Raw genomic sequence first — 27,131 nt, 5'->3', positions numbered from 1 at the left:
CTGGTGGGGCACTAAGTGATTTGGGCAGGATCTGTGGTGGAGCGCTCAGCTCACAGGAAGTCGGGCAAGGGGGCCTGGGAGGGACTCTGGAGGAGACCAGAGAGAGAGGCAGGCAGGCAAGGGCAGTAGCCATGAGAGAAGTGGAAAAGTTGAGGCTGGCGCAGCCAGCTGTGACACTGTTTAGGGGGCTGGGGGTAGAGGCTGTGGCAAAGGACTCTGCCTCAGTAGGGCCGCCTTGTGCTGATATCCCTGTATCACGGGGTGGACTTTTACCACCCAGGGACAAAGGGTTAGTTAATTGGTCCCTCTGGAATGGGTAAAGCTCCCACGGAGGGTTGTGGCCAAAAGGACAGATCCGGGTAAAGGCTTTACTCTACATTATGGGAGCAGCTAGAGGTCACACCTAAGATCAGGACTCTGTTGTTTCAGGTGCTGCACAGGCACATGCTGAGAGACAGTCCCTGCCCCAACCTATAACTGGACAAGAGAGACACTGGGCAGGAGGGGAAACAGACTTCCAGAGAGAGGAGGTGACTTCACCAGGGGCATGCAACAGGGCAGTGGCAGATTCAGGGAGAACTGCATTCAATCCGGAGTCCCACCATTGTGCACTGGTCATTAGACCATGTTGGGATTTTAACTGAAATCCTGTTTACAGTTGAAGGGGAGGAGTCTTGTTTACCAAAGGGCTAAACTCTCCCTGACAGCAAGAAGGGAAACCGAGGCACCGCTACATTCAGACACGGTTGGGTAAGTGACTTTGTCACAGCTCCTTCCTAGCCACACCATGCACTGTGGACATGTGAATTGTTTTCTGTCTCTTTACCACACGTCGCAGGAAGGGCCATGTCTGTGTCTCAGTTTTGTACAATGCCAAGAAATCTGAACTCTCAAGCAGTAATAATGTAGGGCCGATCAGCCACACTGAGTCTGAATGACTGCTGGTGATCATAGAATCATAGAATATCAGGGACCTCAGGAGGTCATCTAGTTCAATCCGCTGCTCAAAGCAGGACCAAATGCCCAATTTTTGCCCCAGATCCCTAAATGGCCCCCTCAAGGATTGAACTCACAATCCTGGGTTTAGCAGGCCAGTGCTCAAACCACTGAGCTATCCCTCCCCCCTCAGAGGGAAGGCCTCAAGGAAAGCAGCGTGTGCTTCTCTACACCCGCCTGCATCTAGTTTTAACATAAAATAGCAACTCCATCTGCAAGAAGGGCTAGGGGTTTTGCACCATGCAGGCCTGCTTTACCGTAAGCCAGGAGTTCTCAAACTGGGGGTCGGGACCCCGCAGGGGGTTGCAAGGTTATTTCCTGGGGGGTTGTGAGCTCTCAGCCTCCACCCCAAACCCCACTTTGCCTCCAGCATTTATAATGGTGTTAAATATATTAAAAAGTGTTTTTAACTTATTAGGGGGGTTGCACTCAGAGGCTTGCTATGTGAAAGGGGTCACCAGTACAAAAGTTTGAGAACCAGTGCTGTAAGCACTCCGGGGCCAGGCCTGAGTGCAAGATGAGACAACAGGTGAATACAGCCGGATGAGAAAATGGAAACAAGGAGATGCTTGCAAAACGAGCCTTCAAAACTCATCCAAATATAAGCCATACATTGCATGTACAATAAGCCATACACCAGAGCCGAAACCAACAATTAGCAAACTAGAGAGCAGGCTGGAGCAAATCCCAGTGTTTTATATAACTCCTGTACAGCGCCTAGAGGCCCCGGTGATGGGCATGCAGAAATACTGCCAGTCAGACAGCAGCTCTGAAAGGCTGTTTGCCTTTGGTGGCAGTAGGGGGCTGAAGACATGGTGCTTGAGTCTCTGTGGGAGGGAGGGGTCGATCTGATCTCTGCACTGGGGCAATTCCCCAACAGACACTGGAGAGCCACGAGCATCCCAAGTTCCAAGGTGGGGAGCAACAAGCCCCGATGTCTGTGGGGCGCAGCCCTAGACCTCACTGGGACAGTCAACAACAAGGGTGTGTGAAGGACCCAGTGCAGGGCTCATGAGGACACCCCACCAATTACAGGCCCAGCTACGTCAATGGTTCCTGTCCACTGAACTCACCTGCCTTGGAGTGGAGAGTTGCTCTTCAGTGACCCGTTCAACCCAAGGCCCGTCAAGCCGCGAAGAACTCTCTTTGTTCAGTGTCTGCTCAGCGTCTAGCATCAGGGGGTCCTGGTCCAGGGCTGGTTTCCTAGACGCTACGGTAAAGCAGACAGTAAACAAGTCTCCTGCCCAACCAGCAGCATGGAGCAGGCCCTGAAGTGAAGTCCCTTCTCCAGCCATAGCTAAGCAAGTCAAAGGGAACCAAGCTTGGCTGCTGTAAAATTGTGCCCTGCTGGAGCCTCCTCTACCCTAAAGAACTGCACTATTAAAAAAACAAACCAAAAAACCTAGATTTAATTTAAATTGAAAAAATCTGACTTTTAAATACATATTTTAAATCATTGAGTTTTTTTTTTAAAATCTACCTTGTCTAGAGCCCTGCTAGAGTAGCTGCAATGGGGTTTGAGGCAACACAGTTAGGGCCTGGACATGTAGGTCCTGGGTTTATTGCTTTTGGGAAACAGCTGCTGAAGTGAGCAGAAGGAATGGATGGCCGTTGGCTCTGTTCTGGCCCGCTTCTTCCTTCCACTTGGCTCCCGTGTAAACAGCACCCCACTGAATTCTCCAGGCAACGCTAAGAGAAGATGGCAGTTAAATACTGAGAGTGGGAAGGTGTGAGACAACTCTGTGCCCTGAGCTCTTTGCTCCCCTTCAGCAGAGCCCGAGAGCAACAGATGCAGACCAGTGGCAAGACAGGCCATCTTCACTCAGTTTCCCCCCGGCCTTGCTGAGTTGCCATGGCTTTGCCGAAAGGCTAACCCCCTTGCCTTAAAGCCAAAAGGGGGAGAATAAATTCTTCCTTTGTTTTAGACACAAAATCCCTGAAGCTAAAGGACAAATACCACGAGCAGTGTAGCAAGGCACACCGGGAGGTCAAACACCTTGTGAGAGTGGACAAAAGGTGTTATACTGATAATCTGACAACACAAGCAGAGGCTGCAGCTGCTTGTGGTGAACAAGGAACCGACTACAAAATGATGCGGCTTATCCGTGGTAAACGGCAGACGCCGACAAACACTCTCATCAGGAACAAACAAGGACACCTACTAACAACCGAAAAAGAACAAAAGATGCCCTGGACAGAGCCACCTAAAAAGGAAGCAAACATCCAGGAGGCAGAAGATGATCTTGATATCAGCACAGACACCCAACTAAGGAAGAGATGCTTCACACCATCAAATCCTTTAAAAAGGGAAAGCTCCTGGCAAGGATATCTTGAATGCAGAATCATTCAAGGTAAATCTTGAGTTAGCAGCATCTATCCTGGCCCCTCTATTTACATCAGTCTGGGAAAAGGAAAAAGTGCCAGATGCGTGGACCAATGGGATTATAGTGAAGATACCAAAGAAAGGAACTCACAGTGATTGTAATAACTGGCCTGGTATCACACTTTTATCTGTGCCAAGCAAAGTTTTTGTTTTTTGTAACTTGAGTTTTTATTTACAAAGTGGATTTGCTGAAACACAGTTATACAAGAGCCAAAGCCTCAACTTCTTCAGAGATCCTTGGTAGCTGGAGCTGTAAATCTATTCTTCATCATCAGGAGGGATCCCCAATTCATCATCTATCCATTTCGAAGCATCTGGGTAAGGAACGTGACCCAGCACCACATCTGGTTTGTGCCAGAAGTGCCACAGGATCCAGAACCACATGAAGCCGCTGAGGAGCTTGCCGTGGATCACCTGCCAGCGGGTCAGCCTTGGGAACGGCTGGTAGTGGGGCTCAATGTGCACCCCGCCCCCTGCGTGCCAGAGCCCGGCCGCTCCCCTCACGTCTCTGGTGCGGAGGATCCGGACCAGGCCGTCCCCGGAGCGGCCCAGAGACCCGAGCATGACACCGCTGCAACCGGCCGAGCCGCCCGCCCGCTCCCCAATGTTGTGTAAGCTCATCATCCAGCATATATCAGAAGCAGCTGATAACGTTCTCAGAAAAGAGCAAGCTGGTTTTCAGAAAGGGTGTGGATGCACAGACCAGATCTTCACTCTTCAAAACATAATAGAACTGTGCTTAGAATGGCAATGGCAACTCCGCATACATGTCGTAGACGTTGAGAAGGCTTTTGACAGCCTTCACAGGACCAGCCTCTGGCGCAGTCTGTGGGCATATGACATTCCTTTCCCTATAATCAGTGTCATCAAAAGCTTCTATTTCAACTTTGCATGCAGTGTTGATCACAGTGAGCTCAGTTTTGAAGTCCATAACAGGAGTCCGTCAGGGGTGTGTCATGTCTGCAATCTTCTTCAGCATGGCCATCGACTGGGTAATGCGGCGTCCAACAGAAGACATGCCAAGAGGCATTAAATGGATGCTCTTCTCATCCCTGGAAGATGTGGACTTTGCAGATGATGTCGCTCTCCTATCACATACCCAACACCATATACGAGAAAAAACAACTTGACTCAAAGCATTCAGCCAGCAAATTGGACTGAAAATCAATCGCAATAAGACAGAGATCATGACCTTTAATAGCGCCTCACCATCCCCAGTACGGATCGAGGATTATATTCTCACTAATTTAGAAACATTCACATACTTGGGCAGCACCATCAGCCAGGACGGTGGAACAAGCCAGGACATCCGGAACAAAAATCAATAAAGCCAGGAACACCTTAGGAGCTTAAATAAAGTCTGGAAATCATCAAAATACACTGAGTTGGTACGTACTTTCAATACTATGCTATAGTGCAGAATGCTGGGGAATGAGAAAGTACAACATGTCCAAACTGTCTTCATCCAGTGCAACCTGCCTCAGAAAAATCCTCCGTATCTTTTGGCCCAGAACAATCTCAAACCAAGATCTATTGACACAGTGCAGTCCAGAGGATCTGAGCACCATCATTGCCAGGAGGCGGTGGAGATGGATCGGCCATGTGCTTCGGATGGAAACAGTTCCATCACCCGAGAAGCAATAAGATGGACACCTGAAGACAAGCGAAAACGAGGCCGCCCAAAAACAACACGACGAAGAGCTGCGGAAGCCAAGCTGAAAAACCTGGGGCAGAGCTGGGGAACCATGGAAAGACTCGCCAGAACCAGACAGGAGTGGAGGAGCTTCGTCGCTGCCCTAAATGCCAGAGGTGTAATGGGAACATGATGATGACGATGGTCCCTCTTGGCGGTGCCACGGTGCTCCGTTTTCTCTGCCGGCTGGCGAGCGCCTTTTGCTTTGCAGTTTGAGTGCAGCAAAACTTCTTGTGCTCTGAAAGGATGAAGCGAGAGGCATAGCTGAGAGGAGGCGGTTTGATGACACGTGGCGAAAGAAAGACCGCTGGTTGCTTCTGCGCACAAGAGGAGATGAAACACTTCGAGGGTGGCGTGGGCCCCTCTCCCTCTTTTAAACACTTGCGTTTTCAGTTAGTCCTGCCTCTACTGAAGAGTCACAACATTGTAACTGCATCTGTGCACTTATGTGGCTCCCATCAGCAGAGACTCCGATTCCCCTCAAGCACGAATGGGCTGGAGCCTTGCAGGCGTGTTCTCTCGCAGAGGTGTTGGAGAACCCATGGTGTACAGGTGAGGCACTCAGACGCAGGGTTGCCTAAGTGCCTCACCCAAGGTCACATAGAAAGTCTGTGGCTGAGCTGCTAGTTGAACCCAGCTCTTTTGCGTTCCAGGCCAGGGAACCTGCTAGACCATCCTTCTTACCCTAATTCCTCCAGCACAGACCCCTACCGTCGATGTGCTGGCCTGGTGCACACGGAAGTTTTCAGCACTGTAACTGGATTAAAACTGCATTTTAATTTCCATAGTGGAGGCAGGGCTAGGGCATGGAGCAGCCCTGAGAGCATCAGGATTTAGTAGGATTTTAGCCAGACAAAAATAAAAGCTCACAGACTCTTCAACACGCTGGGATTAACCGCCTAATGTGTCCCACTAGCTGCATCCCGAGAGTTTCAGTGTGGTATCACCAGCAAGGAAAAGGAGACAAAGTCAGACTGGAAATAAGGTGCAATTATTTTACATCACGGAGGCTAAATTAGTCATTGGAACAACTTCCCGACTGGTAAAGTTTGCAGATGACACAAAGCGGTGGAGTGAAATAATGAGGCCAGGTCACTTATCCAGACCAGACTGGATCGGTTGGTGAGGTGGGGTCCCCTGAACAAGATGCACTTGAAACACAGCCAAAAAAAAAAAAAGTTATTCATCTAGGAACAAAGAATGCAGGCCACACTTGATAAGATGCGGGACTGTATCCCGGAAAGCAGCCACTCCAAAAAAGACTTAGAGGTGATGGGAGATTACCACCAGAACATGAGCTCCCAGCAGGAGCTAAGGGGGCTAATGCAATCGTTGGGTGTATACGCAGAATATCTAGCAGTAGTAGGGAGATGGTCTCACCCATAGGCAGTGGGTATAATGGCCTGGGCACGCTAAGCCTCCCCTGCAGCCGGTTGTGGGGTTTGCAGCGAAGTTTCTGCTTTTTATTGTGCGCCATGGAGCCCAGGGCAATTACTGAGAACCCAGGAAGCTAAGTAGCACATACAACTACTTGGGGGAGGGATAGCTCAGTGGTTTGAACACTGGCCTGCTAAATCCAGGGTTGAGAGTTCAATCCTTGAGGGGGCCATTTAGGGATTGGGGCAAAAATTGGGGATTGGTCCTGCTTTGAGCAGGGGGTTGGACTAGATGACCTCCTGAGGTCCCTTCCAACCCTGATATTCTATGATACTATGACCTCCTCAGCTGCTCCAGACCCTGCATGGTGCATATCAAAAGCTCAGGCTCTTTGGAAGAGACGAGCTTTTCCCACGGGGCGGCTGGGGGTCTCAGGAGGGGAGGCACAGGGCGGCTGGGGGTCTCTGGCCAGCCCTGGGCTCCTCCGGCTGTGGTGGTGGTGAGGAGGCTCAGGGCTTCTCTGGGGGAGGGGTGGGAGCTCCAGCCACGGGGGGGGGGGTCCCTCAGGTGAAAGAGGGGGGGCTAGGGGTGCTAGGCTCCCCAAAGTGGGGGCTCCACCCACCGCCGGTGGTCTCACCTCTATATTTGGCATTAGTGAGACCATTATTGGATAGCGTCAACACTCAAAAGATGTTGAAAAAACTGGAAGGGGTTCAGATACGAGCTACAAGCAAGACTGGGGGCTGGAAAATATTCCTTAGAGTGGGAGACAAAACTCAATCTAAGAGCGTACTACGAGGTGATCTGATCACCATCTCCAAATCCTTAGCTGGGGAAGAGATTGCTGATGGCTGGCTCTTTAATCGAGTAGCAAAAGGCAGAACGAGATCCTGTGGGTCGAAGCTGGACAAATTCAGACTCGAACTAAGGGGCAAGTTTAAGAGGGAGGGTAGTAAACCTTTGGAAACAGTTACCTGAGGCCGTGGTGGTTACTCCAGCACTGGCAATCTTTATTAGGGCTAGTCTACACGGGCAATGCTAAAGCCCACCTCCACGAGCGAGAAAATTGCTACTCTGTAAAGTGCCAGTGTAGACAAGCCCTGAAAAAGAACTTCTGAGCTAAAGCCTCATGGGCTTGCTGCAGTGGTGATCAGGTATAGGCTTCTGGCCTCGGTAATGCAGGTCGGACTAGATGGTCATAATGACCCCTTCTGGCCTTTAACGCCTTGTCTACACTGGGAAGTTTCTGGGCAGTAAAGCAGCGTTCTGCGCTGTAACTCCCGAGGGGAGCACACGGCCACGCCACTCAGTGCACAGAAACTGCGCAATTGTCGCGCTGTAAAAACCCACCCCGACGAGCGACGTCGAGCTTCCTGCGCTGGGGGTACGGCGCCGCGGGGCCAGTGTAGACACCCTGGTCGATGACAGCGCTGCGATTGGCCTCCGGGAGGTGCCCCACAAGGCCTGTTCTCGCCTCTCTGGTCATCGGTTTGAACTCCGCTGCCCTGTCCTCAGGTGAGCCCCACCCCGGACATTCCTTGGGAACTTTGAAAGTCCCCTTCCTGTCTGCTCCGTGACGCGTGCAGTGGCCTCAGAGCATCTTTCCAGGCGGCCAGGCCTGCTCCACGCACCAGGTGATCCCCCGTTTGGAGCAGTGCCGAGCTGCTGGACCTCATCGGCATTTGGGGAGAGGAGGCTGTCCCGTCCCAGCTGCGCTCCAGCCGTAGGAATTAGGAGATTTACGGACACATTTCACGAAGCATGACAGAAAGGGGCCATGACCGGGACACACTGCAGCGCGGGGTCAAAGTGAAGGAGCTGCGGAACGCCTACTACAATGCACGGGAGGCAAACCGCCGCTCCGGGGCTGCTGATCGGTAGCAGTCTGGAGTAGCCAGCTTCCACAGTGCGATCGCCACCTGCTTCTCCAAAGACAGGGCAGCTCTCAGTCTTGTGTCCTTGTGCCACAGGGCTGGGGCAACCTCATCACACAGTCCCATGAATGTGGCTTTCCTTAACCAAATGTTCTGCAGCCACTGCTCATCATCCCGGACGTGCATGACGATGTGATCCCACCACTCAGTGCTTGTTTCCCGAGCCCAAAAGTGGCGTTCCACTGTGTTCAGTACCGCCATGAAAGCCGCAAGCAATCTCGTGTTGTAGCTAGTATGCGTGGTGAGATCAGTGTCGAACTCCTCTTGCCTTTGTAGTTTAAGGAATAACTCCACTGCCACTCGTGATGTGTTGGTGAGAATGAGCAACATATTGGTCAACAGTGCGGGACCCATTCCTGCAGACCGAAGAGCCGGGGACGCAGTACACAGACCGTTGAAAGATGGCACCAAACGCAGATGGAAGCCCAGGGATTGTTGGGATGCGAAGCAATGTATCGCGGGGCATTGGGACAGGACCCAGGATGCCCTGCGACCCCCTCCACCTTCCCACAATGCTTAGTGGCAGAAGAGGAAGAGGTGCTCTGTGCGATAGCTGCCCAGAGTGCACCGCTTTGAATACCGCTGCAAGTGTGAACAAGCTATTGTGCAGGCAGCTGACAGGGTGAACACACAACCGCGGTTTCCCTTCAGCGCTCTCTGAGCGGATTGGAACTCTGCCAGTGTAGACACACCCTCAATCAGTGACACTAAAAATGAAAACCGGTCCAAACATCCCAGCCCCTCTCAACGGCTCGGGGATTTCCGTGCCTCGGCGTGGTGATGTCAGCCTCCTTCGTCTCCAGCATATTCCAGGAAAAGCAAGTTAGCTCCCTCTTGTGAGGTAGTTTTCTATCTCAATTGGTAAATCAGTGCAAACACTTAGTCTGCCCTCATAGGTGCTAGAACAAGGGGTGCTGCTGCACCCCTTGGCTTCAAGCGCTTTCCAGCAGATACAGGGCTTATAGTTTGGTTCAGTGGCTCTCAGCCCCCTCCCAAAATTGTTCCAGCACCATTGTCTACACATGGGTCGAAAGTTACTTGAACTGATGCAGCGAGTCACACGAGTGCCAGCACTTCACGCTGGTGCAATCCCAGGGCTGCAGCCCAACTGCAGCTACATCAGCATAGCTACCAGCGGTGTAGAACCTCCGCGTAGATCGGACGAATAAACCAAACCACGTACAAACTGACCCTCCCCCCACCTCCCCTGGGCCCACCCCAGAAAGCTTGTTGTGGTTTTTATCCGTCACAGAGAAGAAGAAAAATGACAAAACAATTGTTCTGGGGCAGATCACTTTAAACAGAAAATCAAGCTCCCACAGGATGCCCTGGAGTTAATGCATTGGGACAACTGGGGACAAGTGCAAATCTCGTCCGCCAACTGCAGGTTGCTAATGTGGCTGTGCTCTGCTGCATTTTCTACCACGCTGTCTTGTGCAGTGCACTAGAGCTGAAGGCCCTCAAAGGAAAGAGATCTAGGGTCCCCTTCCCCAGCAATAGCCTCGCATTCATTTGGATAGCAAGGGCGAATGACTGAGGCTTTGCCCATACTAAGAAGGGGTTGCAGGTACAGCTATACCAGAAAGTGCTGAAAGTGCACCCCCCTTCCCCCAGTGACCTGGCTTGATTTAGTTTTGTTTAGCTGGGGCTGTGACCCCCTTTAGCCCCTCCCCGTCCCATGTTAACCATGGGGTAGAGCTCATGTCAGTTGCCTGAATGAACTAAGCAAAATGACTTTGGGGGCAGTATATCTATATTTACACGGGGGCTTTTGCAGGCATAGCTGTTCAGCTTAGAGGGCTGGTTATTTCACAGTCCTGACAGGCATAGCTAGGCCAGCAGAACAGAAGCGTAGCCCAGCCTTTAATAAAAGGAATAGAGATTGCAGTGATGGCTTCTTTAATCATTGCCAAAATCCCAAGGAAGAAACTGAGAGCAGGCCAGGTCTACGCTACAAGCTGGGGTCGACGCAGGTTACACTGGCATACAGCTGCCAACGTTTGTACATCGCTCAGGGCTGTGCATACTCATCTGCCTCCGTCGGCACTGTGTGTACTCACCAGGAACGCTAGTGTCGGTGTAAAGTACAGTGCACCATGGGGAGGTAGCCCAGGGTGACGTGGTGCTGCCTGGCACTTGGGACATTTTGCAGTGCTTTGTGGGATAGTAGTGACTCACCCAGGGATGTCTGGGAGCTAGAGGTCAAGTTCACTGCATGCAACTTTCTCCATCCCATAATGCCATCCATATCCCATAGTTTTCACACCGTTTTTTGAAAATCCCACACACCCACAGCACTTTTGGTCTCTGGCAGAAGCCTGGAGGCCACAGAGCTCTGCATTATTCTCACGAACATTGCAAGTATAGGACAGACGCTTCGTCTGTATTTGAAGTACCACGACAACCACGGACACAAGGATTTCTTGGAGGACAGATTGGTGTGGGACACGGTGAGAACCAATTCAAGGTGGCTGGTGGTGTTCATGGAGCAGCTGCAGACAGTGGGCCCGAGAAACAAGCACTAAATGGTGGGATCACATTGTAATGCAGGTTTGGGATGACAAGGCTGAATTTTTGGCCATTAAAGGCCACAGTCCTGGATCTCTGTGCCGACGTTGGCCCAACCCTCCAGCACATGGACACTAGATTGACTGACAGCGGAGAAGCAAGTGGACATCGCACTCTCGAAGCATGCCAGATTGCTACCGGTTGGTGGGAAATAACGATGGAGTTGGAAAATCCACAGAGGAGGCCGTTGTCATGCAAGTGTCCAGGGCCATTTATGGTCTCCAGCTACACAGGACTGAGACTCTTAGCAACGTACAGGACGCAGTAGGTGGCTTTGCAGCAGTGGGGTTCCTGAACTGTGTTGGGGCGATAGATGGCACGCACAGCCCTATTTTGGCACCAGCCCACCTTGCCACAGAGGACATCATCAGAAAGGGCAGCTTTTCGATGGTGACACAAGCACTGGTGGATCACTGGAGATGCTTCACCGATATCAGTGTGAGCTGGTCAGCTAAGGTGTATGACGCTCGTATCTTTAAGAACACAGGGCTGATCAGGAAGCTGCATACAGGGCCATTCTTTCCAAGCAGCTGATTATCACTGGTGATATTGAAATGCCAGGGGTGATTCTGGGGGACCCAGCCTACCCTTGGCTCATTACGCTGTACACTAGCCACCTCAATAGCACCAAGGAGCGATTCAACTCCTGGCTCAGCAGGTGCAGAATGACACGTGTTTTTGGTAATCTGAAGGGATGGATGCTGGCAATGTTTACTCATGAGATTGGAACTCAATCTCTGTGTGTATATAACGTCTACTGCAGTTTCCACGGTATGCATCCGATGAAGTGAGCTGTAGCTCACGAAAGCTCATGCTCAGATAAATTGGTTAGTCTCTAAGGTGCCACAAGTCCTCCTTTTCTTTTTGCAAAGACAGACTAACATGGCTGTTACTCTGAAACACATCCCAATGGTTATAGCTGCCTGCTGGGTCCTGCATAATATCTCTGAGGCAAAGAAGGAAAAGCTGCCACTGAGGTAGAGCCCAGCGTGGAGCTATGGAGTTGAGGGATGAGTTGAAAGAGCACTTTAGTGGTCAGTCACAGTAGTGTTCTCTGCTGGAATATTCTCCAGGCCTGGAGGTTGGGATACCGCTAAGAACTCTGTCATGCTTGCTGTACATTTATAAATATGCCTGGGTATTTTCCTGAAACGGTGACCGCTGTGGCGCTTGGTGCACATTGACAAGTACTGTTTGCTTTGACTACCGCTATGCATTTGGCAATATTGGTTATGAACTAATAAAGAGAATGTAATTCTCCAAAATCAGAAGTTGGATTTTCTGCACTGTTTCCCCCCCACCCCTCACTCGTGAAAAAACAACCCCCAGCCAATGTTATACACATTTTCAACATAACTTAAAAGGTAAACATTTAAAACGCGAAAGGTGAGAAACATTTGTGTCCATCTGAGTGCACAAATGTAGCCAGTTGTGGCCATGCGTACACCAACTCTGCCTCTCACAGGTCAGTCTATGTGAAGCTGTGCCTGACAGGGAGTCCTAGGGGTGAGGATCTGGCTATGTAGTCTGTTGGGGTGGTGTAGGGAGCATTGACCATGGTGTTCATCAAGGACTGCAAATGCTGGAGAGTCCAGGAGTTTTGGACCAGTAGGTCAGCCAGGGTCTGCAGCATTTGGGTTTGCTGCCTGAGAAGATCCATTGTGTCCTGTGGCATCTCCCTCTCCTTATCCTGCTGGGAATCCTGGGCCTCTCTCCTCTCCTCTCCCTTTCTCCATGCTGTCTGTCATATTGGCCCAGCATTCCTGGTCTGTTGCAAGGATCTCACAGAATCCTCCCATATTCTCTCTTTTCTCTTCCTCCTCGGAGTCAAACATTCTAGGGAGAATGGGGGGGAACCCCTCAAGGTTTCCATGACAGAAGCTGCTGATAAAAACAGACAGATGTACCACCTAGCACAGGAACTAGGGCCACTCAGGGAATTTAGTAGGCAGCAGGCTTAAAAAAACCCTAAGGAAGTACTTCTTCACGCAACGCACAGTCAACTTGTGGAGCTTGTTGCCGGGGGATGTTGTGAAGGCCAAAACTATAACTGGGTTTAAAAAAGAATTAGAGAAGTTCATGGAGATTAGGTCCGTCAATGGTTATTAGCCAAAATGGTCAGGGATACAACCCCATGCTCTGGGTGTCCCTAGCCTCTGTTTTCCAGAAGCTGGGAGTGGGTGACTGGGGATGGATCACTTGATGATCGCCTGTTCTGTTCATTCCCTCTGAAGCCCCTGGCATGGACCACTGTCAGAAGACAGGACGCTGGGTCAGATGGATCTTTGGCCTGACTCAGTATGGACGTTCTTATGTTGTTATTGAATTTACCGTCACAATGGAAAGGGGAGGATAAGTTTCAAATTCCCATAAAAAATGTTTAAAAAGAAATGCTTATTGATGCTTCTGGTGTGGAGCACCTCAGCACAGCAAGCATGGCCCACCAGGGATGAGGGGAGGAAAGGTTTTGTGTTGCGGGAAGCTATAAAACGTTGGTCATTATTTCCCTGGGTACAAGTTCAGGGCAATGGCCGTGAACACTGGCACTTTTCCACAGGGGTGGTGATTTTAGCTGATCTCGCACTCTTGGGGAGCACAAAGGTACAGAGAGCTCCGCTGCTCCTGGCATCCCGAAGCTGCCTGGGCCCAAATGCCACTAGCCTGTTACTGCCATGGTGCCAGCCAAACGCATCGCAGAGCGGCATGGGAAAGCGTCCTTCCATGCAGGAGGAAATCAGGCAGCCTTCCCTAGTAACCTTTGGTAGAGGATTGCAGAGCATCTCCTTGAACGTTTCATCGAGATCTCGCAGGGGGATAAAAGGACCTTCCATATGTACACGACAAACTGCTCCGCAGGATCCCGCCCCTGCCCCCCTGCGCCTCCCCGCCTAACCCAACGGGGGACTGAAAAGCAAACGCCAGCTCTACCTCTGCCCTACTGCTGCTGCATCTCAGAGAAGTAAAACAGGGAAAAGTCCTTTGCCTGGTTAGCCTGGGGGTGGGCCTGGCTCCACCGTTCAATGTAAGCATTGTCGTGTGAGGAAAAATGCAGGCACACGCTCACCTGAGGTCCCTTCCCTTTCATCAGGCTCATCCAGCGGGACGGGCTACACTGTGGCAGAGTCTCAGACAGGTCCTGGCTTGCGACATGGCTGGATCCCCCTGCCCATGCCTCCTCCTCACGGCAGGGGTCTCTGTCTCAGGCTCCTCCAAAGTATCCACAGACCATGCAGTTCCTTGCAGAATTTGCCTTTCTCCGGCACAGCACCCAATCGGTTGGTGGCCTCCCATCCCTGGCCTTGTGGCCAAAGCTCCTTTGCTTTTAACCGGCACTGCTGTTGCTCCCTGCCATGCCCCTTTGCCTGCATCACCCGAGCAATCTGCTTGGAGATGTCCACATTTCTATGGCTCGTCAGCAGCCTCTTCTCCCCCCAGCCCCAGGAGATGCAATACCGACCCCGGAGTGTGCCCAGTACCAGTCTGTGTGCATGGACCCAGCATGGTTGGTTGGGTAGTTGCACACAAGGTGAGCTGGGCAATCAGAAAAAGTATTTCATAAAGACGGAGGGTTTTAAAGTGGCCGTTGGTCTCTGTGATCTCTGGGCAATGGAGTATAAAATGGGAATCAGAGTGGTCACTGTAGCAGGGAATGAGGCATTATGGGACAGCTGCCAGAGGACTGTTAGGGTCACTGCAGGTCATGCAGTGTCTAACCTCGCACTGGGGTGACCATGGCTCAACCCTGTTGGAGAGGTGGTTTTCTGTCACTCTAACAAGGAGACCCTATCCTCAGGAGACTAATTTGAGTGTAGACGCATACACAAATAGATCATTGCAAGGCAACTTACCTCAACCTAACTTTGTCGTGTAGACCAGCCCCCAGTCAAAAGACCCTCCCCCCCAATTTTGCAAACCCAGTTGAGTAAGGTAAGTTACCGAATGACAGAGAACAATGACCCACTGCCCTCTACATGCTACAGTAATACAAACCATGATTGCATCAGGGTGAGTTAGTAGGGACTGATCAAAGGGCTGAAGGGATTGAGTTAGGGAGAAAAGATTAAAGGAACTAATACTTTAGCTGGCTAAACAATGACTAATTAGAGAAGGAAGTGGGGACATAAGAGGATCTCCCAGCTTGGGAAGAGTATAGACACCCAGGAGGGAAGGAGATAGCATAGCGGGATATAACTAGGAATAAAGAGATTAAACAGAACTTCAAGAACAGCAGTTCTCAAATTTTTTGTATTGGTGACCCCTTTTAAACACCAAGCCTCCGAATGCGACCCCCCCTTAGAAATGAAAACCACACTTTTTATATTTAACACGATGTTAAATACTAAATTTAAACCCTATTACTTAAAATGAATTTACTTTTTCTCACTGCTTTTAAATTAAAACTAAAACGCATTTTTATCTAATTAAACATAAGCAGAAAAGTTATTTTTAAGTAGAATTTTATTTTAATACTGGACAGCAATGAATGACCAGAAGCAGCCAAAAATCAGTGCGATGGATGATGCTGTTTATTTGACACAAGAAGTTTTATTCTGGGTGTTGTTTTAGAAAGGGCGCATCTGATGTCATCCTTCACATTAAGCTGGTTTGAAGATTCCATCTTCATTATGAGAAGCCTGGAGAATCCACTCTCACATTCACAGGTAGTGGGAAATGGCAGAAAGACTCTCCGGGCCATGGCAGACACCAGCGGGTATTCACTTGCAACTGAGCACCAGAACTGGTTTGGAGGCAGCCGTGTGAATTTTGCTTTCACTTCATCATCACTGATCATGTCGACAAACTGTTTCTGTGCGTGAATACCATCAGTAGGTAACTGCTCGGTTGTCACACTGAGAGGGTTCTTCACCAGGGAATGAAGTGCCAGGACCAGCCATAGGAAAAATGGCGCCCTGGGAAAACTTCTATTTGGCGCCCTTTCTTTGGAGGTGGAGTGGAGTAGGGGGTGGAGCTGGGCTGGAGGAGCTTGGGGCTCTGAGGTCCGCACATGGTGGTGATGGGGACTCACAACCAAGCGCCTGGCCAGGCTCACAGCGGGTGGCAGGGCTCGGGGCTGACAACCGTGTGTGTGGCAGGGCTGCGGGTTAACAACTTTGTGCCTGGTGGAGCTCCCGGCTGATAACCCTCTGCATGGCTGGGCTCCGCCTGACAACCCCAGTACAGGGGTCGGGACTCACAGTGTCCTGGATGCCCCAGCTCAGGGCTTACTGCCCCGCTCCTGGTTGAAATCGGGGATCACAACACTGTGCCCGGCTGGGGTTGGGGCTTGCAGCACTGCACGGGGGTTGGGGTCAGGGCTTGCAGCCCCGCAGCCCTGTGCCTGGCTGTAGCTTGCAGCCCCATGGGGGGTCGGAGTCGCAGCTTGCAGCCCCGTGCCTGGCCAGGGTTGGGGTCGGGGCTTACAGCCCTGCAGCCCCACATGGGGGTCGGAGTCAGGACTCACAGCCCCACATGGGCAGCAAGGTCAAGGCTCACAGCCCCGCAGGGTGGTTGGGGTTTGGGTTCACAGCTCTGTGCCAATGTCGGGGCTCATGGCTGCAGCCCAGTACAGGGGGCGAGACTCGTGGCTCGCAGCCCCGCTTCTGGCCAGGGTCGGGGTCAGGGCTCTCAATCCCACACAGGGGTCAGGATCTGGGCTTCCAGCCCCACACTGGGCTCAGGGTTGGGGCTCACAGCCACGCACTCGTGTCAGGGTGGGGACTCACGACCCCCCACATAACCAGGTCGTGACCTCCCAAGGGGTTGCAACCCCCAGTTTGAGAACCAATGATCTAGAACAATGTGTTATTCGTGGGTGAGCTAAAAATCATGGGATTTGTGTCCCACTGGAAGCGGTGGATGCTGTGTTACTTGGGAGGCTTGTAGATCGAGATAGCCCAAAGTCCTGGAGAAGTGTATGTAGAGACCAGTCTTGCACTGGCCCCTGGTCTGGACTTTCAGTGCGACTTTCCTATGAAAATTAAAGCCACTTTCAAGTTCTAATCAATGCCCTCTTCCATGTTTGTGCAAGATTCCCTGTTACCTCCACACACAGGGAAAAAAAAACTACCCTGAACATGAGTGGAACCTCACCAGGGTAAGTCAAGCCTGTAAAGGAAACAGCTGCGTTGTGAATAAACAGAATAATTTCTGCCAAAACCTTCCTAGGCCTTATTCTTCTTCCCACATACAGTTGGGAGTCAGGGGGAGAAGAGATCACATCTCAGACTTGATGCCGTTTGTTGGCTGAAGATGGACCATCAATACAGGTGAAGCTGGTAGTATCACCTCAAGTTAAGGTTGCCCCACAGTTTCCATTATAAGACCCTGTTTTGAATTGCTTATTACGTTGCAAAATTTAAACCATTCGGGCTGAAGTTTTCCATGCCTGCTGTCTGCCTCAAGCTGTACTTTTCCGGGAAGTTTCAGTAGAAACTGTTCAGCTGTTTCAGAGATAGAGATTAGGGAAAAATGAGAGTGACAAGGTGGACGAGTAATATATTTTATTGGACTCAGCTTCTGTTGGTGCAAGAGACAAGCTTTTGAGCTACAGAGCTGTTCTTATTTGAAAAACTCTGTGTAGCTTGAAAGTCTCTCACTCTCACCAACAGAGTTTGGTCCAATAAAAGATGTGATGCCAGCCACCAATATGGCTATACCAACACTGCAGCCAACATTAGGGGAAATGTCATTTTGCTCATGTTGAAATTCTTATGACCATTTTGAGAAGCATCAGTGGCTGTGGAGTAGGAAAATCCACCCAAATTTAGGAGTTACAAGCCTCTGAAAATTGCTGGCTACATATGATCAGTAGAGACTCGTTAGAAGTTGGTTGGAGAGTCAGTCTCTGCCCTGAGCATGCTCCAGCCCAGGTCTGCAGGGACTTCATTGCAGTTGCTCCTCCTGGTACACGGTGGCCCTGGATGCAAAACTGAGCATGGGAGGCGGGTATAATAGGTCAGGGGAGGCGAAGCCTCCCCTAAGCCGAGCCCTGACCCCGCCTATGCTCTGCCCTCTCCCCCATGCCAGTGCCCAAGCCAGTGGGAACTCAGCTCTGTTGCTGTCTGGAGACCTGGCACTAGGGGTGGCCTGGCCCTGGGGCGGTCTGGCAGCCCAGTGCTGGTGCTGGCCAGGGGCCCAGGGCAGTTCAACTGGGACTCCTCTGGCTGCGGAGAGGGGTGGGCACTCGAGACTCCAGCGGACAGAGGGTAGGGGCAGGGCCTTGGGTGCAAGGGGCAGGGCTGCATGGCTAGCCTCCCTGAAGGAGGGGCTCACGCGCCACGCATGGCATGGAGATGGTCTTTCCTGTGCTCGCAAGTTTCTCCTGCTGGTACTCAGGTTGCATGGAGGAGTCAGGAGCTGAGGCAGCCTGGCGGGAGTAGGAACAGAGCACAGGGCCAGAAGGGTCTGTACGCTCCCCTCCAGAACCTGGCACAGGACCCTTAACGTCCCTCTAGTTTGCTGGCCTGCCCTCCCACACTCATGGCAAGAACGGCTCTGCTCCGTGTGCCTGCTTACCAGTGGTGCAGGTAGGGAGCGGGTAGAATGGGGACTGTCACGGGGCGTGTTGGCGCACACTGCCCACGGCGGACAGAGGGTGTGTTTACAGCCAACAGAACTGGCAATTCTTTAGGCCCACTTTCGAAGGAAAAACCATTACACTGTGTCCAAAATAGCGTATAAGACTCTGCACAATCAACATGCACATGTTCGGTCACTTTGGCCAGTTTTCCTGCCCCTGGAGCCAGCATCTCCCACTTGGATTGCAACTGAAGCACTCTCTGGAAAGGCCCTTTCGTGATATGCTTCGGAAAGCACGAGACACATGGAGTTAGGCTGGCAGCAGTACCCCCAAACCAACAGAGGACTGGCGGAGGGAGCAGGTGAATAGATTTTGTTAAACTAAAACCAACATGCAGCCCCAGAGCTACCCTCCCACACACCACACACAGTCCACTGGTTTGAAATATGGTCATTTAATAAAACTTTCTTTTTAAAATAATACAATCCATACAATTACAGTTTCGGGTCAGGAATTGACATTAACACACTACATACGGTAAAGGATAAGGAATTGTAAAGTGACAATGTCGCCATAAAATGGTGTGATCGAGGCTTTTGTCTACGCACGGCTGTGCCAGCATCACACAGCTGTTCACACACAGTGCCACCGGGGGCTGTAAAATTGACCTGGGTTCTGCCATGCACAGTGTATTTCCAGGGGCACTGTGGTGCAGTCTGATTCACTAGTGGACGACGCATAGAGTTCTTCCCTGCAGGGCTGGGTGCGTGTGCCTCAGACACATGCAAAGTTTCCAGCTCCTCTCCGAACAGTGAACTCAGGGCCCGACGGGAGGGGTGAAGGCAGGAAGCTACACAGCGAACTCAACGTTCCACGCCTGGGATTTGGATGTGGAGCCATGTGAGTGAAACACCTGAGATTCAACTTTGGGCCAGATCCTGTATGCACTGGGTGTGCATGGGGGCCTCTGCAGCCAAACAAGAAAGCCTTGAGGGGAGGGGTTAGCCACAGGGTGTGGGGATGTATTGCACCCCTACTGCACCCTCAAACATGGGCGGAGCTTTAAAGGGCCCCGCTTCCCATGCACTGTGATTGGCCTGTTAGTCACATGCGCAAGCAGCAGTGACTCAGGTGAGCTCCTGGGGCAGGGTCGAGAGAGAAGCTGTGGGCTGCCCAGTATCAGTGTGGGGCCCGAGGCTAGTATGGAGGTATCCCAGCATATTCCGCTCCATAGGCCAGGCCTTTGCGTTCAGACTTGACGGGAAGTAGAAATGTGCTCCATTTTAGGCAAACGGGGTGTAGCTCCTGGCAGCCCGCGGAGCGGCCAAGTTTGCACAGGTGCACTGGCCAGTGCTGTTGAGGGAAAGGGCTCACGGCCCTGGGACACAGCTTCATGGCTGAGAACGGGTGTGCAAATGGGGCAGCGGTTTAAAGAATCTCTAGCTCCTGCCTCGACCGTCTGTGAAGCGGCCAGGACACGGCTCCTCTCCCCAGCTGCTGTCGTTCAGCACTCTGCTCTATCAGGCGGTAGCAAGGAAAAGCTCCAGAAATAAGCAATATGCCTCCTGCCTAGCCCCCCGCCCCTGCGTGATCCCTCCCGCAGACTGCCGGGGGCTGGGAACCGCCAAAAAGTTACACCTCTGACATTTCTGAACAAGTGATCGTTTGCTGCTTTTCCCATTAGAGAGACGAGGCCGTCTCGTCACGCCTGTGGTGGCCTTGGAAAGGGCGGTGCGGGGCTACTCGCTGCTGGGGCTTGTCACTATGGAATTCACTCTTTCCCTAGGAACCATGCACAGATGTTTGTTTTTCTTTTTGCTCCCCGGGCAGGTAGGCCAGAGGAGAGCACTGGCCCATCAGAGAGCATTTCCAGCCACTAACCCACAGCACTGGGGTCTGGCAGCAATTGGGCAGTGCACACACTCCATCACTTTCTGTTCCACAGCAACTGATGAAATCAACCAGAGGCCAGAAGCTTATTTTAATGAGCGAATCAAAGAGTCTGGCAGGCTGAGAAATCCACCATCAGAAACCTGCATAGCTGGTTTATTGGACAAACTGTTTTATACAACAGAAGAGAAAAGATGGCCAGAAAGGTGTGTGCGCCCTGGCCAAATTACTAGTTGGAAAATGCTACAAACATGGAATTATAAAACCCGCATCACAGCAGAATTCGGTGATGGGGTCTGATACAGCAAGTTTGCCCTAACTCCCAGGGACAGCGAGACAAAGGCACCGAGTCTAGAGTCACCCAGATGGGAAGCCAGATACCAAATGTGATTTGGGGTGGGGTATCCCCCTGTTTGCTCACTGGGATTGGCCAATCCATGGACTAAGCTGACTCCACAGATCAAGGACAATGTGCTACAGGGAGAGCCGGTTCCCATTTCGCTAAGTTCCCACTCATGGCTCCTTCTGCTCCTGCTTTTGGCATGACGACAAGTAACCTGGGCACCAAGGGCTCTCTAGTCTCTTGGCTGGAGAGGATTTCTGCTGGAGGGGCGTAGTGGGATCCAGCCACGAGGAAGGACTGTGGCTCTTTTTGCCAGGTCTACACGAGACTTTTCTCGGAAAGTTTCCCACCAGTTTGGCTGCGAGCACTAGTGCACCCGGGGCTTCAGCTGGCTGCCAGCGTCTGCCACCATGTCAGTCACCTCTGCTCCCGCTAGGTTACCACTGCTGCGGTAGCACCGGTGTTTGCAAGGGACGTTTTCCAGAGCGCCGGGGAGTGAAGGCAAGGCCCTTGCTTCGCTGTTCACTCCTTGATCCCCTCGAGAGGATCCCCCTTTGCACCTGCTGTACCACTGGTATTCCCCACCCTACAAAGTAACAAACAAAACAAACCCGAAAGTGGAGACTCTGCCACCCCTTGTGCTATCGCTCAGCCAACCAGCTCCCCCCCACCCCCCAGGAACCAGCGCTCCCCACAGCTGAAATGATGCAGGGAACACAGGGCAGGGAACAAGTGAGATCACAACGGAAAGAACAAGGAGAAGCTGGAACCAGGAGTGAGCCCCCCAAAGCTGTCAGCAGGTGTGTACTGAGCGGGGTCGAACAGTCTGGCGGTGGATTCTGGGAATCCACACACGGAGTGGCAGCCTCGTCCGGAGTCCCGCGGGAGGAGCCGAGTTGCTGGAGTTCTGCCTCGTCAGGTTTTTGGCATTCTGCATACCGGTCCGTGGCGAGCTCGGGCGGGAGAGAGGTTACTGGTGTGACTTGGGGCCCGCAGGGGGTAAGGTAGAGTCGTCAAAGAGGGGGTTCTTCACTTCCATTTCTCCAGTCTGCAGCGGTTGGCAGGGAAAGAAGATGGGGGGGTGGAGCCAGCAGGTTAGAGGTCACAGCAGCTTAGGTCAGCCCCCCCTCGCTCTGAGCCACTGTTTATGACGACACAATAGCCTCCCCGCCTCACCCTCCCACCAGGCAGCACAGCTGTGCCACTGTCATTAGCAATTGTATCGCAGAAGTGCCGAGAGGCTCCGGCCACGATCAGGGCCCCGTCGTGCCGGGTGCTCCGCCAACACACAGCAAGGGAGTCCAGGCCCTGACTTCGATCGGGGCCCCGTCGTGCCAGGCGCTGCACAGACACACAGCGAGAGACAGTCCTGCCCTGAAGCGTAGATGCAGCCAACTGCAAACATTCTTCCATTGACCAAACTGCATTTACGCCAGGGGCTAGGCCACCATCGCGGCAATGCTCCGGGATGTCACAACCCTGAGCACCGGAGCGACGTCAACCTATATGTCAGTGGAGGCCAGGCCTTAGACTGTCTCTTCACTAGCCGTGCTTTACCGGCATCGCTGTACCTATATCCTATACGGCCAAAGCCTTCCCAGCATTGACACAGCTCGACTGGGAACGCTGGGCTTCGTACCAGTAAAACAGAGCCACCCCTCGGAGCGAAACAAGCTGCACCAGTAAACGTGTAATTTTGCCATCGCTGCTACGTCTACATGAGGGACGTGCATTGATCTGGGATCACAGCTCCTCACACCCCTCACGGACGTCACTATGCCAGCAAAGTCTGCAGCATAGACTGGCCCGAGGCCTGGTCTACACCCAGACGCCCAGCTACGACACTCAGGAGCTGTGAAAAACGTTGTGCCCTCGATTTCGTAGTTAGGTCAACCTAGCCCCGGGTATAGACGTGATTAGGTTGATGGAAGATTTCTTCCATTGACCTAGCTGCCACCTCTTGGAGAGATGGATTACTGACGTAACGGAAACCTCCTTCCATCCACGTAGGAAGCATCTACCCCGAGGTGCGACAGCAGCCCCGTACCTGTGCCGCTGTAGTGTAGACATAACCTGAGGCCGCTGCCCTGGGCTCTGTGACGCGCTGCTGCGGGGTTGGGGTTTGGGAAGTGACGTAGCTGGGATTGGGACCCGGGGGCTCCCATCCTGTGCTCTATCTGCTGGCCGACGTCGCGGCTCCCAGAGATGTTACATTTCCATTCTGAAGTGCGGCATTGTAGGAGCAGATTACGAAACTTCCCTGAGGCTGGGTCCCGCCCTGGCTTTGTGAGGAGGGGCGGGAGGAAGCGTAGATGGTATAGACTCCGGTGCCCTTGACTTCTGCCCACCCTTCCTGTGCTGAGGGGACAGTCTGACCTGCCTGGGCTGTGCTGATCACAGGACTTTTGGACGTGGGCTTTGGCCAAGTTACCAGGAGATGTAACCAGTCACCAGCCGGGGTCGGAACTGCCATATAAGATGATGGGTGGGGGAGTGGGATGAGAGAGAGCACACAGCTGGGAATCTCTCAGATGGACAAATCTGAAGGCGCTGCCTTCTCAGCGGGGAAGGGGGAGGGAGAGGAAATGCAGCCCCACTACTGTCTCCTTTGGGGACGCCGCTGTAGGCCAGCTTTACAAAACCAGCCCATGAGCCAGCCTTTGCAGCTCTGCAGGGACCAGGAGCTGAAAATCTGACAGGAACCAGCTGTTTATTCTCCAGACTGCCAGTGTGCGCCCCTGAATGGGCTGTAAAGATGTAATGATGACCCTTAATCTAGGCCCTGATGATCTGATAGGGACAGCGATTACCATGTGAAAGGCTGCACTCAAGCTCCCTTTCTGAGTCACTGTGCTTTTCGCACTGTAGCTTGTAACAAGGCGGGTAGGCACTGCCGCTGGCCAGGGGGGCCACTGTCACCAAGCCCAGGAAAAGAATCTCGGGGTTTGCAGCTGAGGCTCCCTTACAGCACATCAGCCAGAAAACCCCATCTGGGGGGTTACACTGGTCAGTATCTCTGGGGAGGGAGCAAACCTGGTTTCCTTGCCTGATCTAATCAATATCACCCAGCGGCCCCTTGCCTAGTTAGCTGACAGATGGGAAGTGCCCCACTCCATTCCTGCACTCAGTGGGGGAGAGATTCAGAACAAGCAGTGACCAGACACAGCCAGTTACTGGGTCTCCGCCCACAGGCTGAGGCTTGGTCTATGCTTCAAATTAGGTCAACAGACCTAAGGTGCTCAAGGGTGTGAAAAATCAAAATCCACTGCCGTAGCTACGCTGTCCCACCCCCTAGCAAAGACGCGGCTAGGCCCCATTGACCTGGCTGCTGTAGTTAATCCACCTCCCTGAGAGGCGGCAGAAGAATTCTTCCCCACCACACTCTTGAGTGACATAGTTAAGCCAACCTAACCCCTGGTGTAGACGACAGAAGAATTCTTCCATCAACTTAACGACCACCTCTTAGGGTGGTTAACTACCCTGGATTAACTACCCTGATGGGAGAATCCCTCTGGTCCCTGCAGCAAGTGTCTACGATGCAGCGTTTCCCATGTAGACAAGCCCTCAGTTTTGACTTGATCATTTTATATTGATTATAAATGGTCAGCAAATATGTATCGTTACTATATCATTCATATACAAGTTGGAATGTAACGTTTCAACCTAAGTAAAGCTTTTTGCTAATTTCTCATTGAAGGTTTCGACTAAACTGATACACCCCCACGACACATTTGGGTTTCGAAGCAGCCAGCCAACTCTATTAAGCAGCAGGGTCTAGATCCTGAACAGGATCACTGGGAGCTTTTTGGGGGGCCGCCTTCAGCTTAGGTTGAATCCCCTTCTGTGCGAAGGGAAGTCAGGAGGAGGAGGATAGGATGGGGATCTGAAGGAGGAGATTTTGCACAAGAGCCATTTTAAAAAGGTCTCGTTGCAAAGAACAGTCAACTCGTTCTTTGTAAGGGAGAGGGTTTTGGAACTGCCTGAGAGCAGGGATCCCATTCCTCCTCCCCGTCTGCCCAGTGCCTGAGAGCCCGGCAGATTCAGGCAGTGCCAGCTCAAGCGGCTCCCGAGGCAGCTCACAGGCTCTGAGGCGCGATGGCTGCAAGGGGGCATTGAGAGGAAAGGGGCGGAGGAAGGGCACACGTTGCCAACTTACAGGAGCCAGCCCTGGGCACTCATACACCGTGAAATCACCGTCTTCGTTCTCTTCGTCGGAGGACGCTGAGTCAGGCAGTTTGGGCTCCTCTTTATGCCTGAAAAGAGAGAGGCACGTAGAGATGGAGGTGAAATCCACAGGGTCAATTTCCTCTCCAGCTGCAACAGCGCAAACCCAGCACTGTTTAGCAAAGCAGACCCTCCAGCTAGAAGGTTGAAGCAAATGGGGATTCCCAGCACCATCCTGTCGGCACCCTCTCCCCCCGCCCGGGCATTTCCTGAACTGCAAGGGGAACGCCTTCAGAGAGCTCCCGATCCCGGCTCTAGACTGTGGTGATCCTTATTCCGGACTGACCCTTGTTAACAGCCGGCAGCTGGCAAGGCCGTTGCTGCTTTCTCGGAGAGCTGGAAGGAGTCACTTACTTTTCCATGGAGAGCATCTGCTGTTTTTGGTGTTGGTAGTGATACATCTGAGCGCTCTGAGCCAGCTTCTGATCCCCAGGCTTTAAAGGAAAAACAGGAGATGTGAACACAGATCTCCAGAGAGTGATTAGCTTTCCATGGCCCACAGAGCCTCCAGTACAAACCGGAGCTGAGGGTGAGAGACAGGTTTTAACATGACTACAGATGACTTCTTTTAAAATACCTCTGCAGCACACCCCCTCCCCCTTTGTGTTTCACCAACCTCTCTAGAACTCATACAGGATTTGCTCACAAAGTACAACCTCAAGTGTTAAAAATTGACCATGCTGCCGACGGGTCTGACAGAAGGTCCAGAGTGGCTTACCGAGATCTTTTCATATGGCAGGGGGCCGGGTAGCTTCTGAGCTGGGTAGTCGGTTTTCTGAGCTAGTCTGATTTCCTTCTGCAGCCTACAGAGGGGACAAGACACTGGGTAAACAGGAATGATTTCAAGGGACAGGCCCCAAATTAAACCTATCCACCTTCTTAGCTTTTTCAAATTCCCTTTTCAACCATTCCTCCCTCAGAACCAAACTACCATGGCTTGGGGCTGCAGCAATGAAAATTCCTACCAGCAATTCCATAACAAACCTAAGGGTGGGGGTTCACCCACCAGGACAGGTACCTACACACAGGCTGAGCTAAAAACCATCTCAGCATCTATCTGCTTGTTGGTTCTGACCAGGCCGGAAGCGCTGAAACACAATCCTCCCACTCAGAGGCCTGGAGAGAAGCAGCCTTGTACCTTTCAATGGCATGCCTGTTCTCCAGAGCTGAGCAGAGAGGCCAAGCATGGGACAGGGCCACAGAGGTATAATGAATAGCGTAGAGAAGAGGCAAAGAGTCCTGTGGCACTTTATGGACTAACAGACGTATTGGAGCATAAGCTTTCGTGGGTGAATCCCCACTTCGTCGGATGCATGCTTATGCTCCAACACGTCTATTAGTCTATAAGGTGCCACAGGACTCTGCCGTTTTTACAGATCCAGACTAACACGGCTCCTCCTCTGATACTCGAGTGCAGAGAAGGCTGATCGGGAGCTTCTGTTCTGCCTGTCCCACAGCACAAGAACAAGGGGATGTTCAATGAACCAGAACAGAAGATTCAGATCTGATCGAAGGAAATGGTTTTCTGAATGTGGAACTAGCTTGTGGAACTCTCACCCACAGGCTGTCAGTGAGGCCAAGAACTTAGGGATTGGAGGTTTATATGGATAACAAGAACATCCAGAATTCTCATTGCTCACGCTAACATGTGTTGGAAGGAATATTAAATCTCATACGTTAGAGCGTAAGCTAATCTCTCTGAGTGCTGGGGAACAGGAGGGAATCTTCATGAGGGACACATTATTCCACATGTGCCTCCTACATGGTTTCTCTTGCTCCTTCCCCTGAAGTATCTGGTGCTGGCCACTATCAAAGAGAGGACACGGGGTGAATCCAGTCTAGCAGTGCCCATGTTCTTATGAGTTAACTCCATTCATTGCAGCACCAAGCCATTTAACACTGGTCTAGCACTCACCTCCGTGCAATCAACCCAGCATTTGTGTGGACTGAGCCAGGGTGTGTGATCTGCTCACAGAAAGCAGGGCAGGAGTCTTCCTGGTTTCAGGTGGTTACCCTGGACCCTTATGTATCTGGTAAGCTCATTGGAACAGGGGCTGTTTGCACAGCGCCTACCATAACGGGGCCCTGGCCCATGCCTGGGGTTCCTAAGTGTTCCTGCTACACGATAAGTTAATCGCAGCTAGAAAGGCTCCTTCTGACACTGTCTCCTAGGATATATTAATTGGCCATCACAAGTGACAGTC

General features: G+C 51.9%; 1 protein-coding gene and 1 pseudogene across 1 annotated transcript in view; both read right to left on the bottom strand.

Moving 5' to 3' along the window:
* Positions 1-3,637: 3,637 nt before the first annotated feature.
* On the bottom strand, positions 3,638-4,000 carry LOC144276265 (NADH dehydrogenase [ubiquinone] 1 beta subcomplex subunit 2, mitochondrial pseudogene; annotated as a pseudogene).
* A 17,673-nt stretch (positions 4,001-21,673) lies between these two features.
* Positions 21,674-27,131, bottom strand: part of NPDC1 (neural proliferation, differentiation and control 1) — a 122,030-nt gene continuing 116,572 nt past the window's right edge. Inside the window, exons 6-9 of the mRNA XM_077835634.1 lie at positions 25,646-25,730; positions 25,282-25,361; positions 24,860-24,956; positions 21,674-21,751 (exon numbers count right to left, since the gene is read on the bottom strand). Coding sequence (XP_077691760.1) covers positions 21,674-21,751; positions 24,860-24,956; positions 25,282-25,361; positions 25,646-25,730 — 340 coding nt within the window. The remainder of the gene's footprint in view (positions 21,752-24,859; positions 24,957-25,281; positions 25,362-25,645; positions 25,731-27,131) is intronic.

The sequence above is a fragment of the Eretmochelys imbricata genome, chromosome 16 (genome assembly GCF_965152235.1).
Source record: "Eretmochelys imbricata isolate rEreImb1 chromosome 16, rEreImb1.hap1, whole genome shotgun sequence".
Classification (NCBI taxonomy): Eukaryota; Metazoa; Chordata; order Testudines; family Cheloniidae; genus Eretmochelys; species Eretmochelys imbricata.
This window is presented reverse-complemented; position numbering and strand designations above follow the sequence as displayed.